Source organism: Cervus elaphus, chromosome 7 (assembly GCF_910594005.1).
Source record: "Cervus elaphus chromosome 7, mCerEla1.1, whole genome shotgun sequence".
NCBI classification, from domain to species: domain Eukaryota; kingdom Metazoa; phylum Chordata; class Mammalia; order Artiodactyla; family Cervidae; genus Cervus; species Cervus elaphus.
In genome coordinates this window covers 1,631,920-1,651,568 of record NC_057821.1, presented here as the reverse complement: position 1 = coordinate 1,651,568, position 19,649 = coordinate 1,631,920, and the positions used below count along the sequence as shown (strand labels likewise).

General features: G+C 43.0%; 1 protein-coding gene and 3 long non-coding RNA genes across 40 annotated transcripts in view; 2 read left to right on the top strand and 2 right to left on the bottom strand.

Moving 5' to 3' along the window:
* The first annotated feature begins 539 nt into the window (after positions 1-539).
* LOC122696872 lies at positions 540-10,751 on the top strand. Its single transcript, XR_006341935.1, has 3 exons — positions 540-666; positions 5,364-5,468; positions 10,695-10,751. It is a non-coding gene; the product is annotated as an uncharacterized LOC122696872 (long non-coding RNA).
* Positions 4,644-9,263, bottom strand: LOC122696869. Of its 4 annotated transcripts, XR_006341933.1 has the most exons (4): positions 9,081-9,263; positions 8,172-8,306; positions 5,879-6,014; positions 4,644-4,989 (listed from the first exon to the last, which is right to left on the bottom strand). It is a non-coding gene; the product is annotated as an uncharacterized LOC122696869 (long non-coding RNA). The 4 variants fall into 4 exon arrangements; XR_006341930.1 differs by lacking the exon at positions 9,081-9,263 and having other exon boundaries at positions 8,172-8,388; XR_006341932.1 differs by lacking the exons at positions 8,172-8,306; positions 9,081-9,263 and adding an exon at positions 6,626-6,783 and having other exon boundaries at positions 5,879-6,025.
* Positions 10,752-11,940: 1,189 nt separating the features above from the next.
* On the bottom strand, positions 11,941-19,080 carry LOC122696871. Its single transcript, XR_006341934.1, has 3 exons — positions 18,867-19,080; positions 17,281-17,374; positions 11,941-12,038 (listed from the first exon to the last, which is right to left on the bottom strand). It is a non-coding gene; the product is annotated as an uncharacterized LOC122696871 (long non-coding RNA).
* A 10-nt stretch (positions 19,081-19,090) lies between these two features.
* The window catches only part of LOC122696857 (DNA replication complex GINS protein PSF1-like), a 45,023-nt gene continuing 44,464 nt past the window's right edge, over positions 19,091-19,649 (top strand). For 17 of the 34 annotated variants that reach the window (XR_006341885.1, XR_006341879.1, XR_006341884.1 and 14 more), the window contains exon 1: positions 19,232-19,384. Coding sequence is in view for 7 of the 34 variants with exons in the window: in XM_043906975.1 (XP_043762910.1) it covers positions 19,184-19,225 (42 nt within the window). In the remaining 27 variants the exon portion in view is untranslated. The other 17 variants (XR_006341901.1, XM_043906975.1, XM_043906974.1 and 14 more) reach the window with 7 other exon arrangements.

The following is a 19,649-nucleotide window of genomic DNA, read 5'->3' as shown; positions in this document are numbered from 1 at the left end:
CTAAGGTGTGAGTCCTCAGTTGCTGCTCTGAGTGCCTAGATTCCAGAGTCAAGGCCATGTGTCTCCCTGCACTTTTATACCCTTGAAAACAAATTCCTAGTTCATTCCGCTATGGTTCCTGAGGATACTGTTGCGGGAGTGTTTCTGAGAGTGTTGGGTGCCATGCTGTGGTCACCTCATCAAGGTGACATTCCACTGCTAATTGGCCAGTGGCAAGGAGTTGTGGGCCACCTGTCTGCTTCAGAAATTCCAGGGATGGAGAAGAGTAAAGTTAGCTCTGTCACAAGTGTGAAAACAGCATTTGGATGGATTTTCATGCAGTTGCTAAGCCACACCAATTTAGAGGCCCCTGAGAGAAAGATGTAAATTTTGCGTCCTTGGCCTGTATCCAGGCTGACATACTTGCTGTGTCCCCACAGGATCCAAGAACTTTCCACACAGAACTGGGCTCACTAGATCTCTCCTACAGAGCAAACGTGGTGGAAGAGACTTTGATGTTGCTGGGACTTTCCCTGTGAGTGCGGGACACCTCTGAATGGGCAGGGCCTCAGGGGAACTTTCCACTGAAAAACGACCTCCAAGCAAGTGCCTTCAAGCAGTGTGTGGCTCTCAACACGCAGGAGGCTGGGAAAGCCATCTCCCTTGGAAGAAGGAAAGACATCCACAGTGAGTGTGTTTTCAGGCCTCTATCTTGCACCAACTCTATCGCTTCTCCGACGTCAGACCTCCAGGCCTGCTTCGAGGGCCTATATGAGAGAGTCAGACCCATGTGTAACCCTGCACTTACCAAGACTTGCAAACATATTCCTAGGTCATAACGGTACAGGCCATGAGAAAGCAGTGTGTGGGAGTGTGTTGAAAATCCTGGGTGCCATACTGTGGTCACCTCATCAATGTCACCTTGCACCTCAAAAGAGGTCCAGGAGAGGAGTTGGGGGCCACCCCTTGCTTCAGAAATCCCCAAGGGGGAGCAAAGCTAACTCTGTCATAAGGAAGAAAACAGCAATCGGATGGATTATCAAGAAGTTGCTAGGCCGCACCGTGTTAGGGCTCCCTGAGAGCAAAATATGAATTTTGTCCCCTAGGCCTGGAATACAGGTTGAAACAGGGTGTGTCCACACAGGATCCAAGAATGGTCCAGACAAACCTAGGCTCACTAGATCTCTCTTGCAGAGGAAATGTGATGAAACAGACATTTGGAGGTTGGTTTGACTTTCCCTGTGAGTGTGCGACCCCTCCCAAAGGGCAGGGCCTCAGGGCCCATTGCCACTTAAAAATGACCTCCAAGCAAGTGACTGCCAGCAGTGTTTGACTCCTAACACGCAGGAGGCTGGGAAAGCTATCTTCCTTTGAGGAAGGAAAGGCATCCACAGAGTGTGTTTTTCAGGCCTCTACCTTGCAGCAAGTATTTCACTTCTCAGACATCAGACCTCCCAGGCCTGCTCCGAGGGCCTAATTCCAGAGTCAGGGCCATGTGCCTCCCTGTAATTGCCAAGCCTTGCAAACACATTCCTATGTCATAGTCATACTGCCCATGAGGAAGCAGGCTGCAGGAATGTGTCTGAGGGGGTCGGGTGCCATTCTGTGTTCACGTCGAGGTCACCTTGTACCTCAGAAGGGTCACAGGCAAGGGGTTTCGGTCTGATCCCTTGCTTCAGAAATCTGAAAGGGGGGTGGGTAAAGCTAGCTCTCTCAGAAGGAAGAAAACAGCAATTGGATGGATTATTAAGAACTTGCTAAGCCTCACCGCATTAGGGCTCCTTGAGAGCAAAATGTGAATTTTGTCCCCAAGGCCCAGTATCCAGGTTGACACACAGGGTGTCCCCCCACAGGATCCAATAATATTCCAGACAGACCTAGGCTCACTAGATCTCTTCTGCAGAGGAAACGTGATGGGACAGACTTTGGATGTCACTTTGACTTTACCTGTGAGTGTGGGACCCCTCCCTAGGTGCAGGGCTTCTGGGGCCATTGCCACTTAAAAATGACCTCCAACTAAGTGCTTTCAAGCAGTGTGTGACCCTCAGCAGGCAGGAGGCTGGGAAAGCCATCTTCCTTCAAGAAAGGAAAGGCATCCACAGAGAGTGTGCTTTCAGGCCTCTATCTTGCAGCAAGTGTTTCGCTTCTCAGATGTCAGACCTCTAGGCCCGCTCCAAGGGCCTAAATTATGGAGTCAGGGCTGTGTGTCTCCCTGCACTTTCTGAGCCTTGCAAACAGATTCTAGTTCAGAGTGGTCGTGCCCATGAAGAAGCAGGCTCCGGGTGTGTGTCTGAGAGGGCCAGGTCCCATACTGTGGTCATCTGGTTGAGGGCACCCTGCACCTCAAATGGGCCCCTGGGGAGGAGTTGGGGGCCACCCCCTTGCCTCAGAAATCCCAAAGCGGGGAGCAAACTATCTCTGTCAGAAGAAAGAACACAGCAATTGGATGAATTTTCAAGCAGTTGCTAGGCCATGCCACGTTAGGGCTCCCCGAGAGAAAAATGTGAATTTTGCCCTCTAGGGCCGGTATCCAGCTTGACACACAGGGTGTGTCCCTGTAGGATCCAAGAATGCTCCAGACAATCCTAGACTCATTAAATCCCTCCTGCTGGGGAAACATGATGGAACAGAGCTTTGGATGTTGCTTTGACTTTCCCTGTGAGTGTGGGTCCCCTCCCTAGGTGTAGGGCCTCAGGGGTCATTGTCACTCAGAAATGACCTCCAAGCAATGCTTACAAGCAGTGTGTGACTGTCAGCACGCAGGAGGCTGGGAAAGCTATCTCTTTTGAGGAAGAAAAGGCATCCAGAGAGAGTGTGTTTTCAGGCCTCTATCTTACAGCAACTGTTTCATGTCTCAGACGTCAGACCTCTAGGCCTGCTCCAAGGCCCTAAATTCCAGGGTCAGGGCCATGTGTCCCCCTGAATTTTCCGAACCTTGTAAACACATTCCTAGGTCATAGCAGTACTGCCCATGAAGATGCCAGCTGCAGGAGTGAGTCTGAGAGGGCTGGGTTCCATACTGTGGCCACCTCCTCAAGGTTACCTTGCTCCTCAAATTGGCCCCAGGTGAGGAGTTGCGGGCAACCCCCTTGCTTCAGAAATCCAAAAGGGGAGAGCAAAGCTAGCTCTGTCAGAAGGAAGAAAAGAGCAATTGGATGGATTTTCAAGCATTTACTAGGCCGCACTTCATTAGGGCTCCCCAAGAGAAAAATGCGAATTTTGCCCCCTAGGACCAGTATCCAGCTTGACAGACTGTGTCCCCATAGGATCCAAGAATGTTCCAGAAAGACCTAGGCTCACTAGATCTCTCCTGCAGAGGAAACGTGATGGAACAGACGTTTGGACGTCGATTTGACTTTCCCTTTGAGTGTGGAAGCCCTCGCTAGGCACCGGGGTTCAGGGGCCACTGCCACTGAAAATAAACTCCAAGCAAGCGCTTTCCAGCCGTGTGTGATTCTCAGCCCACAGGCAGCTGGGGAAGCTATCTTCCTTGGAGCCAGGAAAGGCAGCCCCAGAGAGAGTTTCCAGGCCTCTATCTTGCAGCACGTGTTTCACTTCTCAGACGTCAGACCTCCAGGCCTGATCCAAGGGCCTAAATTGCAAAGTCAGGGCTGCGTGTCTCCCTGCACTTTTCGAGCCTTGCAAACATATTCCTAGGTCATAGCAGTACTGCCCATGAGGAAGCAGGCTGTGGGAGCATGTCTGAGAGGGCCAGGTTCCATACTGTGGTCACCTGGTCGAAGTGACCTTGCACCTCAAATGGACCACAGGCGAGGTGTTTCGTGCTGCCCCCTTGCTTCAGAAATCCCAAAGGGGGAGCAAAGCTAGCTCTGTCAGAAGGAAGGAAACAGCAATTTGATGGATTTTCAAGCAATTGCTAGGCCGCACCACGTTAGGGCTCCCTGAGAGAAACATGCAAATTTTGCCCCCTAGGTCTGGTATTCAGCTTGACACACAGAGTGTATCCCCGAAGGATTCAGGAATGTTCCAGACAGAACTAGGCTCACTAGCCCTCCCCTGCAGAGGAAACTAACACAAAATTGGAAATCAACTATATTCCAATATAAAAGAAACATCAAATTTAAAACATGAGGTTGCTCCCATGCCTTCAAGGAGCCTCAAAAACCCGGCCTACAGCTGCCTTCGGAATGCAGCCGCTACAACCCTGTTCCTGACTCCCTCCATTCCTGCTGCTCATGAATCCTGCCATTCTTCAGTTTTAGTGGACAAGCGTGTACCTAAATGATAGTAACTGACCCTTAAAATGAGAATTATCAACAAATCGTTTGCAAAAACGTTCTAAGTAAATCATAAATAGCAGATGGAAGATTAAATCAAAAAGAGTTTGGGTAAAGCTCACCACTTGAGTTCCAAATTATGATTTCATTAAAGTAGATGCCTTGAAACAGTTGAGAGGCTATAAAAATAAATGATTCAATGCTGAAATGTTTCCCAAATTAATTCAAATTGACATGAATAGAAATAAAACTATCCCAACAAATATGACAAATACGTCCAGTACACACCACCACTTGTTAGCTTTAAAAGCTATACAGCTGATCCCTAACCTGTGCAGCTGCCCTACAATAAGAGCCTTAGCTCTGTACACATTTAAACAGATTACATTTTGTAAAAAGTTTTTTCTTGAGAATATGTTACTGTTCTAACATCTTAATAGTCAATTACAAGAATTAAACCTATTGCCAGCTGCACTAAGCACTTCTACAAAAACATCAGTTAGCTCATCAGCTATAACGACTCTGGGAAGGAAGAAGCTAGAAATATAATAAGCAGCAGGTCTTCCAACTCAACCTGTCCTGGTACATCAGACCACGGCCACTTCTTTGGTGCAAACACATCAACACAGAATAAGCCTCTTACTTCACTCACGGTGCATACACAGATGGTGATAGGTAAAACTTGGAGAGCTCTTCTTAGACAATCATGAGATTATTTGCTGCTTCCATAACTTTCAATACCTTTTTGTAATGTCTCAAATAGTAAGATAGGCTGAAAGACAATGAAAAACACTTATTAATTATCACTAAATACATATGATGTCATATCTATCACTGCTTTCAAAAGTTCCTTGTACTAAAACAGGACCTACATAGAGCAAAGCGTTAATTTCCAAACAAGAATGACATCCAAAATATGGTCTCTGAACTGCCTGTACTTTTCCTCCTTACCACCAGTGGAAGTGATAAACTCCCCTAATGATTTATCAAGGAAGTGAAATCATTACCAAAAATTAAGAGTATCTATTGTTAGTAGCAAGAGGTATGGTTTTTTTGGGGGAATGGGGTAGGCAGAATTTTATAAGTTTATTTTGAAGAAGTTACTTTTTAAAGTGTTCAGAAATGTTTTTACAACTGATCCTACAGTTTTCACACTCTGGAAAACTAAATGACGTGCAAAGGCCGTTGACAGGGCGCTGGTTACAGAAATGAGAGTGGAGCCAGAAGCGGACTCTGACTGAGACACGGAAGGTGAGGATGGGCATGAAGCGGTGCACACGCTCCCCGCAGAGCAGAGGGACTCGGCTGTGCAGCGCAGGCGATGGCTGAGCACACGCCGTCCTCTTGGCTTAAAGCACAATCAGAGGAGGGTGCCGGCTCCTCCGATATAGTTGCAATAATTCTGAGATCAATTCCTATGGAAAATATTAAAGGCCCCTCCTTGGATGAGGTCATCATATGTCCCTACCTGACTGCTGCAGACAAATGGATCTGAATTACAAATATTACTTTATCCGGCACATGAAAAATGTCATCCCTCCTCAAAATATAGATGTATAGGCTTTCACAAGCCTCTACATTTTCTACGGTACATACTCTTCGTTTATAAAATACATACATACACAGATACATACACACACATAAATGAATACAGAAAATACCTAAGAGCTCATTTCCTTATCAGCCATTTCTTTCTGCTTTTGTTTGGCAAGGTGATTGGCCAGGATTCCCTCCTGTAAGATTCTGGCATTCCGTTCTCCAGAAAGCTGCTTCTGAGTCATGTCACTCTTCCATAACCTGGAGAGACACTATATGAAGTTTTTGGGCCCATATCATTAAAAGAAAAAAAAAAACAGTTAAAAGCTTAGAAGCAGAATATAAAATATATAAAACTGTTTAAAGGAAGTAGCCTTTTCAAGCACAAGGATCTTTATCTCACATGAGTAACTCGGATCTTACTTTAAATGTCTGCTAAATTTATCACAGAGCAAAAACATGCAGATATATTATTGTGAAAGGAAATTTCTTTACAAAGCATTTAACTAGTTCCTTTAGAGTCTCAAGGTATGTTAGACTGCATTTTTACATTTAAAAAGCCAAAATTAATACATGGATTGGAATTAAGAAGATTATTTTGTCTAATGTATCAAAAGTTCCAAACATCATGTTAATAATTAAGCTCAAGTTATATCCAGTCCTCCACTCAGAAAACACATACAGAGCATCTATTAGAAGCCAAGAGTAGTAAGAAACTAATTACTTAAACTACGAATGTCACAGTTCATACCTAGGTTGAGATAACATTTTGTTTGAAATCTAAATAATACATATTAAATAAATGGGATATTATAAATAATATTGATGAAATGGTGTTAGAAATTTGAAATTTTCAGCAATGATTACTCTACCTGATTTAGATCATTTCTCAGTCTTCAGTTCCATCTAGTGCTCTGAGAGTGAGTTCAAGTTGCTGTTTCATTTCAGCTTCTTTACTATATTGGTCTTCCTTTCTTCTTAACTGCTCCCTAATTTTTTCATATAAAATGTCAGCATTTCCTCTCTTCTCTTCTTCTTGCTTTAAGGTCAATCTGCAAAATTTATAGAGCTCTTCTTAAAAAAAACCATGAGACTATTCACTGCTGCAGTAACTTTCATTCCCTCTTCACAATGTTTAAAATAGTAAAATGGGGGGAAATACAGTGAAGAACACTTAAGAATGATCACTGTTTTCATGCAGAGGGTTAAGAATAAAACAGCATAAATATTTTTTTCTGTCTTGAGAAAAATGGCTACTTCATACTTCTGTGGGTGGAAATGAAAAGTAATCTAAACTTTCTAAAGAATAGTTTAGAAATACGGATCGAAGACCGTTTCTAAACGTTCTCATACTTTAACCAAATAATACACTATTATTAAAGAAAATGAATTCAAAATAGTTAGAAATGTAGAAATGAATCTATAGAAAAGATGTTCCTTGTAGGATTAAACATAATACAGAAAAGTGAAAAACAAGCGAAAGTCAATCTCCTGAATTGTGAATGAGGTTTCCGTTATGGTGGACTCCTGTATGATCATGAAAATGATGATTTGGAAAAATATACATTAAGTCATTAGAAGCATTCACTGTTAAGAACTTACAGTATTTCCATGAATTTCACACTGCACAATACTAATGACGTATTCTCCCCTGTAAAATCCAAGAGGATAAGTTAAAAATTATAACACAGCTACGTCTCTGCAGTATTGAAGTAAATAACAGTTCATATATTGCTTTAAAACTAGGATGTGCAGTATCTCAAGCTGCAAAGCTCTCGTTGCCACTCCACTTTCTGATGCCCTAACTGTGATTCACTTTTTTCTCTCAGACACTTCTTTCTGTAGCTCATGAACCTTATTTTCCAGTTTTTTAATTTCTTCTGTAAGTAGTTCACAGTGGCTTTTTTAAAGTTCTATTTATCTTTCACACGAAAGAATTGCATCCTGAATTTTCAACAAGCTAACACAATCTGCAACAAGAAGAAAACACATAGAAACAAGAAACACACTGATGTGAGTAATTTTTGAGTATAAGGGACTGTGCCTTTCATGTCCACTCCTCCATACACTGAACAAATATTGAGTGTCTATCAAGTGGAAGACATTATTCTAAGCTCTCCAGATAAAACAGATGACCCTGGCTCTTGTTTAGCTTGCAGTCTCGTAGAAGAGAAAGAGAAATGAAATAATGACATATATATATATATATATATATATAATTATAAATTCAGGTACAGTAAGAATGATCATAGGCTCAGCGTACACAGTCACTTTCACTGTCTTTTAATACAAAACATATCTATAAGATGCACAGCACTGTAATATCCATAGCTCTAGAGCAGTCCTAGACAAGGTGAGCATGTATTACTACACTATACACAAACAGGCTTTGTACTGATATTTACACCACGGTCCTACCTTTATACCTCAAGCCAAGCGGTTCTACTTGCAATGTGGAAATCTTAGAGTAAAGACATCACCATCCTGGGAAGCACTTTCAGATGACTGAGTTCAGTCATTCAGGTAGCTCATGTCATTAATCTGTGCTTTGACCTACATATAAACAATACTGTTTCACAATGTCCTTAAAATATTTATAAAATACACTAACTGTACAAAGGTGATAAATAGCTCGTCATTAAATGAAAAACACACACTTCTTAAAAGGACAGATTTTCATCAAAACGATAATTTGATCAATACTGTTTCTAAATTAAGTTCTCAAAGTGTATGTCTCTACAACATATGAAGATTTTCTGTTTTGACACTATTACTTTTACAAAATATTTTTTACTAGAATAATATTTTTTATAATTAACTTTTTTATTATACCTTATTCTTTTCATTAGATGTTTTCTTTGCAGCCCTAAAATAACAAATGATTCTTTTCAGGCTAATATTAAATACTTAAAAATACAAACAATATCTAAACTTTGGCTTTTTACATAAAACCTTTGCACTGGCAAGTAATTTTTTACTAAAGAATTAAACAATAAATAAGAGTAGCATTAATGGACAGAGAAAATATATGAATAATACTAATAAAGCATTGAATTTAGATCAAAGGAAAAGGAAAAATATAACATTACTTGTGTTATTTGATAGGAAGCAGTATACCAGGGCTTTTGGCAGTTGTCATTTTCAATAAGAACTACCTGTTATGGCAATAAAACCTATCTTGGAGTATTGCTTAATTCCTCATAAGAAAGAAACCCATTTTTAAGAAAACCATAATAACCATGACATTAGCCTTCTGAGGACTTCCTATGCAACCGCTATGCATTATGATAAGCACTTGCCATATCTGAAGGCACTTTTGATCCTCACAGTGATTCTCGAAGACAGGTAATGCATGAGGTCCTCTACACGGGGAAAGATGGGGCACAGAGAGACTGAGGACTGCGCCCAAGCCCACAGCAGGTCACCAACAGACCCAGAGTTCAAACCCAGGAAGTCTGGCCTCAACACTGTGGCTCCAAAGCATGCAGAGAAAGTGAGATTTAAATAAGTCTTTCTACGTAATATGATAACAAATGAATCTATATTATTATTCCATGCCTAACAATAGCTATGAATGATTAATGATTTCTGAATCTTAACTAATTTCTAAAAAAAAATCAAACATCTTTCCATGTAGGCAATATTGGAAATCTACTTGCAATAAAGACTTGCTTTTTGTAAAGAAATTCATCAATAGGCATTCATGTAACCATTCTGCTCTTTCTTCATGCATCTGACATGCACTTATTGAGCACACAAGATGTGTTAACGACACTCTTAGTATGGGAAGCATGGTTTTAGTAATTTAGAATTTTATGATCCAAAAATAATAATTAATGAAAAATTGTCAATAGCTTTTTCTACTGAATATAAACAAAAATTTCCCCTTTTCCCAGGAATCAATAAACAATATGAATTTAATATGATATGATGTTTCAGAGTACCTTACAAAACTGTAGCTACTCACAATGATACGATCATCCAGAATCACCAAGGAATCATTAAATCCTATTCAGTATAGCCTAAGGGTTTGTATATTCATGATTCTATAATTTAAAAAAATCTATGTATGATAGAATTAATTGAAGCAATCATCCACATATTCAATTATATAAGAATATTACACTTCAGAACCAATGAACAAGCCCTTACCACAAAACTATATATGAACAGAAGTACTGTGTACAATTAGTTTACTGTTAATAGCTTAAAGATAATGTCATACAATCAATAAGCTTTCTACCGCTGGAAATGGAAACAAGATTCAACTCAATAAACACGTCCCCTGCTGGCTCATTTCTAGCAGCATATATACACTAAAAGCTCCCCTCTGAATATAAAATATGAAACTCCTGTGAACTCCCTATTCCCCTTCAGTTACCATCCAGTTCTCCACTGCCTGTCCCAGGAAATAGCACCTGTGCAGCTGTTTACGTGTATTTGCTACAGTTCAGCTGCCAAGGGGACGAGGCCCTGAGACGACTTCCGGCCAGAGGCCCTCGTCCTCACCTCACCCTTTTGCGCTTAGGTGAAAAGTAACTTGCCTTACCCAAAAACAGGAGAAAAACATGAACTCAAAACCCAGTTTTGTCCATATTTGTTTGAATTAATTAATGTATATTAAATCTACCAAAAATGAATTAGGAGATGATTTTTAATGTTATAAATGCTGGCTTCCCTTAAAAATATTTCCTCTCACTATATCTTAAACAGGGAGTCCCTACAGCACATTTGAAAGCTTTTTTTTAAGGACTAATATCTGGAGAAGAGACAAACTATATTACGAGGAGCCAAAATCTATTAACACCAATCAGAAAGAGAAACCAATTCCTAAATTAATGCAAATTATATATAATGATACTGTTGTACATCAATACATATTACCTGCTTAAATTCAGTTACGCGTGTACTCAGTCCTGCCTGACTCTTTGCATCCCCTAGGACTGTAGCCTGCCCGGATCCTCTGTCCATGGGGACTCTCCAGCCAAGAACAGGGAGTGGGTTGCCACAACCTCCTCCAGGGGATCTTCCCAACCCAGGAATTGAACCCAGGTCTCCCAACAATACTGGAGTGCATATCCCAGCCTTTTCACCGGGGGAATTTCCTGACCCAGGAATTGAACCGGGGTCTCTTGCATTGCAGGTGGATTCTTTACCAGCTGAGCTACGTGGGAAGACCCTACATTCAGTTATATTAAATCCTAACAGCCACCGATGAAAGTGGATAAAGCATTTTTAATAATATTTACTGATTTCCCACCTGGAAATGAAATAAACTATAAAGTTATTATTTGTACCCTAACAACAAAGGTCCAATCTGGATGGTTCAATACTTTTAATAGGCAGTTAGGCTGATTCTATGATCTACTCTGTTGCTGAATGCTCATCCCTAAGTCCATCCTAAAGGAGGTCAGTCCTGAGTGTTCTTTAGAAAGACTGATGTGGAAGCTAAAACTCCAGTACTTTGGCCACCTGATGCGAAGAGCTGACTCATTTAAAAAGACCCTGATGCTGGGAAAGACTGAAGGCGGGAGAAGAAGTGGACGACACAGGATGAGATGGCTGGATGGCATCACTGACTCAATAGACATGAGTTTAGGTAAACTCCGAGAATTGGTGATAGATAGGGAGGCCTGGCATGCTGTAGTCCACAGGGTCACAAAGAGTTGGACATGACTGAGCAACTGAACTGAACTGAACTGAACTGAAGTCAACTATGCTGAGATATCAGACAGAATGAATAGTCTTGGCATCAGTGACTGGCAATTTCAACAGAAAACCTTGACCACTGGCAATGATTTCTCTCTACACATATCTAGGTCAGGGACCATCATTGTCCTATTGTTCATAAATTCAACTCTTTAATCCTATGATTCGGTATTCGATCTCACCTTCTTTACCATGTAAAGAAATTATAAAAATGGAAGAAGTAAACAGTAGTCAGGAGGGTTTTTTGCCTCAATTCCAAAGACAAGCTATAAATTACAGTAGACTCTAACAATATTTTAAGTTTTCTCATTGAAGTGCTATAAAAACTTAAGTGATCATCTGTTGATTCTAAAAGTCTACTTTTGAAAGGTAATTTTATTTGTTATGAACTTTGTTGCAAACTGTATTATGTTGTTAAAGAACAGAAAATAGTATTAAACCAGAAATTTAAATTTACACTTTCACATACCTGTGGATGGTTATTTTCATCTCCATCAGATTTTTCTTGTTCTTCCTCTCATGTCTCATTTCTAAGTCTAGTTCTGCTGACAAATCTGTAAGTTTTGTTAACATTACCTAGCATATTTAGATAAAAGACAGAATATTTAAAAAATAGATTAAAAACATTGTATCAAATGGCAGCTTATATCAATCTTAATCTTCAGCTGAATATTTACTTCTTTAAGAAATACTTCCAATGATCTAAAACTTCAAGAAACCTTTTGGGAGATACCAGAAGTCATCAGGTTACAGGCACACAAACATCTCAAAGATTCATTCATAAATTCATCCAAACATCAGTGAACAAAACAATCAGAAACCAAACAAAATTTCAAAATACTGGACAGACACATAAAGCCACAATATCTTCTCTTCTCTACTTCATAACAGGACCTTTATAACAACACGCCAAACTTCAATTGCAACATTATTCATGGTTTACAAAATTCCTGTTACTTTTTCTTTCCTCAATTCCTTAAATTGAAATGCTTCTTTCCCAACAAATTATTTTTCACCTTTTAAGACTCAGCCTGCTTTGTAAAGTTCTCCTTGATTATAGCTGTTTTTTCCCCAGATAAACAGGTATCTCTTTCCTCAAGCTCCTTAGGACTTTATAGATTTTTCCAGTGTATCTTCATCACCTGAATGTAAGTTATTTCTTCACATGTCTACCCTCTTGGCTCTTGGACTGCAGAAGACAAGCTCTTAAAAATCACCCTGGTATACATAAGTCTTCAGTTCTTTTATTCAATAATTATTTGGGGGGGTTCCTGCTCAGTACTAGACACTGGAGTTTAAAGAGAAGTGTAGATAAAGGAGGTCAGGGATGGCTTTTCGAGAGAGACTGCCTGAGCGCAGACTTAGGCAGTTCACGGGAACAGTGGCAGGAGAGGGAGCGCACGGAAGGCTGCAGCAAGACGGCGACAGAAGCGCACAGGAGAGGCTGAACATTTGTCCAGAGCGCAGGGACAGGTGAGGGGGCGTCAGCAGCAGCTCAGGATTCCAGAGCAAAGGACAGAAGGGTGAGAGATGGAGAGTCAGGCACAAGTCAGACTATGAAAGCATCACGTGTCGCTGTAAGATGTCTACATATTAATGCGATTTGACGAGTGGTTTATGGTCACATGTGCTTTTAAGACAGGTGACTCTAAACACTACAGTGGATGGAATCTGAAGGGCATACAAATAAATGGCGGGAGAAGAATCTGAAGGCATTAATAATGAAAAAAAAAAAAAGGTGATGCAGGCCTGCACTGGGGAATGTTTCCAGAAATATTTAGGATGTAAAACTTTCTAGGTCAAGTACAGAATAAATCTATATGAAATCAATACATGTACAAATCCTGGGACGCTAAAGTAGTAGCCTCTGCTGGTTATTCTAGAAAAGGTAGCGACTGAGAAGAGAAACAATCTGCCTGAACTGTCTGAAGTTGCTTCTATTTATTTGGTGGTTTTCCTGTATCACATCTTCCAGTGTTGAAATGATTCATGTAGCTGATTTATTTGAATTTGTGCTTCTTCGACCTACCAAGCTCACTGAGAAACAAGAGCAAACAAGTCACTTGTAGAGATGTAAACACACACACACACACACACACACAAACACTCTGAGTTGATAGCTTGTAGTCACTATTCTAGGAGATAACTGAGAATCTTGTAAATGCAAAGGTAACTTCTACAGGTGAGGAAAGAAATGAAAAAACAATAGGAGTGAAAAAAGAAACAGTGTATGATTTCTTACTAGAGCCCTGATTGTATGACCGATTGAAGGCACTAAATTAATTGGTATTCATGGACAACACGTATTAGATGTGGTTACTCAATAGTCTGGGCATCCCAGTAGAATAAGAATTGCTTTTCTATATACTGCTTTTAAATGATACAGCACTCCTTAAAACCAACATTCCTTCTGAACTATTAATTCATTACAAATAATAAAACAAGTTGATATATTAGACAGGTACAACTGAGGAGGTACTATGTAGCAATTTCCCATGCCTCCCATTATCACTGGGAAAGCCAAGTCTAAAATATATAACATCATAGAAAACACAAGAAATATTTTAGCATTTGGCTTCAGAGGTGCTCCTGCAGTCATACTGCATATAATTTATAGCTAATACTTATGAATTCAGAGCTATGTAAAAATATGGCTACGAAGCCACATTTTGAGAAGACAATCTCTAGATGTCTAACTAGGTCTCCCAACTAGATGCAAAATTCTACATATAATCCTGCTACCCACTCTCAGGTATGCTAGATGAGAGCCTAAATGAATTTACTTTCTCCTAACTCTCTTTGTCATGCATTGTCTTACTATGGTCAGAGGAAGAATGCAAACACCTTTCTAAGAAATACTGTTTGGCTGCAGGTTGCATAAAAGGAGTCAGCACACAGTAGGTTTTGCCACAACATCTAACTTTGGAAATGTCAGTGCCCAGGTGGCCCAGGGCTGAGTGCTCTGGGCTTCTTCACTGCCTTGTTTGCTTTCTCTGTGTTCTGGCAGCTGAGACTTGCACAGCTGATGGAGCATGTGATTCCCTACCAGAAACACCACTCCAATATTCACCTTTTCTTTATCTATTAAGGTTGTCAAGGGAACGTGTAATTTCCTCGGTTCTGTCTTGTCACAGCAAAAATTTGAAGCAACAGAAGTTAAACCTCTCGGCGCGTCACAGCTCTCCGAAAGTGTTATAGCTCCATGTTACAGCTCAGTTTTACGTGGAAAATACATCCTGGAGGTGTGAGGGCATGCCGAACCAAAAGATGCAAAGAGAAGAGAGGGAGAGAGAGAGAGAGAGAGGGTCAGAGTGAACACGCATAGGGGAGAAACCCCCGGCCCTTTGGTTCCTCTTTTTATATGTTTTTTTTCCTCCTCCTGGGCTTGCCCCATGTAAATTGGGCAAGCCAGGAGTGCTGTTTGTTCTACCTGAGGTCCTCACTCCGGTCCTTGGACCTTCCTTTGTTCTATCTTTGTGGGCTCTACCCTTCCTTGTCTTTCAGCCACCGCTGTTCTGGACTCTTTTTTCCTATTCTAACTACCTAACAAGGTCATCTGTTCCAAGTTTGTGGATGCTGACTGATTTTTGGTCATTGGTTGTGAAATCAACAGACACTGATCATCAACTTGCAAATGCCTGGCTCTTTGACAAGTCTCATTACTGAGGATCAAACTAGTAGAATCCCAATCTGAAAAATCTGAAAACAAAGTCTCCATTTATTAGAATGTGAGTAAGAATACAACTCTGACTACCTCCTACAAACTCTTATGTCAGAGAATCACTTCCACGTCCTCCTCTCCCCTCAAACTCACTACTCTTTCACAGTTTATTGTATCTTACACGTCACTGCCATTCATGAAGAGATGCTAACTAGTGTGTCTCATTTTTACTAATTTTTACTTTTCTAGTATGACTTACATTGATTCACTCAATCTGTTCCCTATTGTGTATTCCATAAGAACTTTATGAATAATTTAATTGCCACAAAATTATTAGATATTAAAAATCTTGCATGTTTCAAAATCAGTGTAGTGTTTATTGAAAATGACAACTCTAGCATTTAGGGAGTGAACCCTATTCATCTGTTTTGTTTGAAAACTTAGTTTGGTTTGCTACATCATGCTAATGCTTCAAAGGACTTCTGTGAAACAACTGCCAAAAAATCAGTTATCTTAAATAAAAGAAAAAGAAAGTCAATGCCTTCCATATTCAAATTAATCTACTTCAAATAACAAATATCAATACAGCAAATACCTTTGATGCCTGAGAGTTACTTAGAGTGGCTGGGGTTTCCCCTACTTCTAGCACCACCACCCTTCTCCCCAACCCCCAGTATTCTCTGGAGCAACAACGATTTTATCTCTTTTCAATGTAAATACACTGAAGCCATCTAGAAGGAATTCTCTCAAGTGTCCTCATCAACTCCAAACTCACCTCCCTAAGGACTTACTTTCTTCCTTTCCTCCTTTCACTAGAATCTCTCTTCTCCAAAGGGTAATCTCCGAATCTGTGGTCTTAATTCTTCCCCCTTTACAGTCTTTCTATGGATCACCTCCACCATTTCTTTTTCCCTCTTTGCTTAGCAATGGCATCTTACACCTGTAATTGCTACTTCAACTCCTTGCTTCCCTCTGGCTATAAACACGCTCGGAAAGAAAAATAAAATAATGCTTTTTCTTGATCCTGTTATGTCCTGCACTATCCAATGCTCTTCTTCCAGATGTCTCTAAAGGCAAGGCTATACCGTTGCTACTCAGAGAACTTGTTAGAAACACAGAATCTCAGACCTCCTGCTCAGCAAGTGCACTTCCCACAAGGTCCCCAGGCAACTAATTCAAGTGTGAGAAACTCTGGTCTACACTGAGTCTGCTTCTACATGACTTCAACTTAATTTATTCTTCTAAAATCTTAGCCTCAACTTACTCTCACTCTACCCTCACTTTGGAGACACTTCCCTCCAAACTGAAACTGCATTAGAAGTTGAAAACTTCCCAGTGGACACTGTATCAGGTTGTAGGTTCCCTGATCTCCCTATCATGACCCCTGCTCTCTCCTTTCCAGTTCTCTTGTTTTGGCCTATGTGACACCATCCTATAAAGCAGTAACATTTCATATGACATCAATCTCCACACATTTACAGACGAGTACCTATGCCCGTGTTCCTGCACAGAGGCTTACACACAGCTCTGCACGCCCAGGGACCTCAATGCTGAATGCCTTCTAACAGCCAGGAGAACAGTAAGATGAGGCAAACTCTGCTGTTCTTCTCAGACAAGCTCACTTCAAATTCATCGCCCATGTCAAGTACTCTCCCCTTTACTAAAGACCTATCTCTTTCCTTGCCATATTCCCCAGAGACCCTTGCTTCCTTCTCCTTCACTTCATTTCCTCCCTGTGCCCTATGCCTCCCTCATCCTTCATCCCCTCTTTCCTCTTATTTCTCAACCTTCCTGAGGTTGTAGAATATCTTGAAACAGATTTTTTTTTTTTTTCTTTTGGCCATGGATCAGATGGAATCTTAGTTCCCTGACCAGGGATCGAACCTGCACCCCCTGCATTGGAGAGTCTTAACCGCACAGAGTCTTAACCATTGGAACAGACCACCAAGGAAGTCCAGGAACTCATAACTTAGCTCCTGAAATGGCAATCTCAATTTAATCTGTGGCTGACACCTGATAAGACACACTATTTCCCTCCTCGTCTTTTTCGTCACTAGACGTCCAACAGGTGATTTTCTCTGGCTATTAGAATATGTCAGCAGTCCCATTTTAATTCAACATTCTGTCAATGAGTTTTCTATCAAATCCAGTTCTTACCTTCTACTTGTCCATTTAATGTCTTTTTTCCTCTTTGGCCAGCAGCTCCAGATAAAGGATCCACATACTTCTGTGGAAGGCTCCCAGAGATACTCTGTTAAAATTAATACTCAGGTGCTTGAAGATTTCCTAAACCCTTTCTAAGAAAATACCCTACTTTTAAAAACTGCCCACGTTTAACCCGGTAAGACAGGTTTTGCCAGGATCCCACAGCTGGTAAGTGTCAGAACCAGGATGCTGACTTCAGGCACGGTCCTGGATCACCAGGCAGCAGCCGCCTGCAACGAAGAGAGCAGGCCCTTCCTACCTCCTTCCACTGGTGCCACCTTCAAACAGGGCAGCCTTACTTTCTGTTTCTTCAAGTACGATTGCCATAAAGGTACTGTGCACATCCAAAATGCTTTGTATTATTAGCATAGAAGTGAAAGTCGCTCAGTTGAGTCTGACTCTTTGCGGCCCCCTGCACTATATAGTCCATGGAACTCTCCAGGCCAGAATACTGGAGTGGGTAGCCTTTCCCTTCTCCAGGGGATTTTCCCAACCCAGGAATCAAACCGGGGTCTCCTGCATTGCAGGCGGATTCTTTACCAAATGAGCCACCAGGGAAGCCCTTGTTAAAACATCACTAAAGCAAACTGCTGTTGTCATAAGCCCACATATTTATCACTACCCCTCACGCTTTTGTGTCTCTTGAAATGTTCCTTGCAGATCAACTAGACAATCCAAATGCAGTAATACTTTCAAGTTTCAAGAACTATCTTTTCAAGGCTGTATAGAAAAAACAAACAAACAAACCACCATTCAGCCTGTTTCTGACCCTCTCTAGCAGTTTTACACACACACACACACATGCACCAAAGAAACAGACATGTGGCTGGCACGCTGGGACTGACACACACACTACACACTATTGTGAACGAACGAGGGCCAACTGTACAGCACAGGGGACGCCACATTCTGTGACAGCCCGTATGGAAAAAAAGCGTTTCTAAAAAGAGCAGATACACATATAGACACATAACTGATTCACTTCGCTGCACAGCCAGCACTGAGACAATATTGTAAATCACCTCTACTCCAATAAAACCGAGGGGAGAACGGAGGGAAGAAACACAGACATGTGGCTACAGACTGACCTGGAACAATGCAGCAGTTTTCAGATAAATGTCACTTCAGAAGCCAAAGTGTTGGGTAGGAAAATCAGGATATTGTCATTATCCTCAAATTAAAAACTATTAGGAGCCCAGCGGTGGCAGGACGCAGGCACTGGCCAAACCCACCGCTGGCGCCTCGCACCTTTCTCCCGGCTCCCGCCGGGCCCTCGCGGAAGGGGCCAGGGTTCCATGGCCAGCTGCCCGCCCCTCAGGAGAGGACGACCGCCCGCCCTCCTGGCTCACAGGGCCCCGGGGCGCCGGCGCCCGTTTCCCAATGACAGGGCCCCGTTTCTGGCTCACACGCCCCCTGCGGTGCGGGCTGGGCTCGCCGCTCCCACGTTCCCAGCTCACGCTCCCGGCTCCCCGCCCCGCCAGGCTCGCCGCTCACCCGCCGCCCTCGCCCCAGTGCGCCGGCGGCGCTCCCGCTCTCACCCCGACGCCGGCCCGCGCTCCCAGGCCGCCCGCCCCGCGCAGGCGCCGGCCTGGCTCGCCGCCCACACGACCCCCGCTCCCCAGGCGCCGGCAGCTACTCGCCGCTCACACCCTCTGCGCGCGGCTGACCCTCGCAGTGGCTCTGCTAAGCTCTCCGCCCGGCGCCTGCGCCGTGTTCTGCGAGAAGGCCGTGGAGCCGCCCGGGAGCTGCGCCGCGCGGTGGAGGGAAGGCTGCCTGAGGCGGGGCGCCGTGAGGGCGGGGGCGGGCGGGCGCCTCCCGGGGGCCGCTACTCTGGGGCTGCACAACCGCGAGCGGGATGGCGGTTGTGCTTGTGGTTCCACTCCGTGGCTGTGGGCAGGTCGGTTTCGGTGGCTTCCCGCGCGCGGGGGTCGCCGCCATTTCCCCAGCGCCCCGCGCCGCCCCGCTTCCTCGAAGCCACTGCGCGCGCGGGCTGCGCGGTGGGCGTCTCGCCCCGGTGACGCGCGGAGAGACCGGGAGACGGGCGGTTGGAGCTCAGGTGCGACTTACCCCGGAGAGGTGGGGACGGGGTAGCCCGGGCGTTAGGGCCGCGCCCTGAGGGCTGCGGTGTGGGTAGCCCCCAGGGACCGGCCAGGCAAACACCCTCCCCTCCCCGCCGCGGAAGGGCGGGCCGCAAGGGGGCTCTGGGGCGGGAGGTTCGCTCTTCACTCACAAGGCATTTCAGAGAAGCGATGGGATTTCTCTGTGTTTAGATAGCTGTCGCAGTGCTTATGGCTCATCTGTTAAAGAAGCTGCCTGCAATG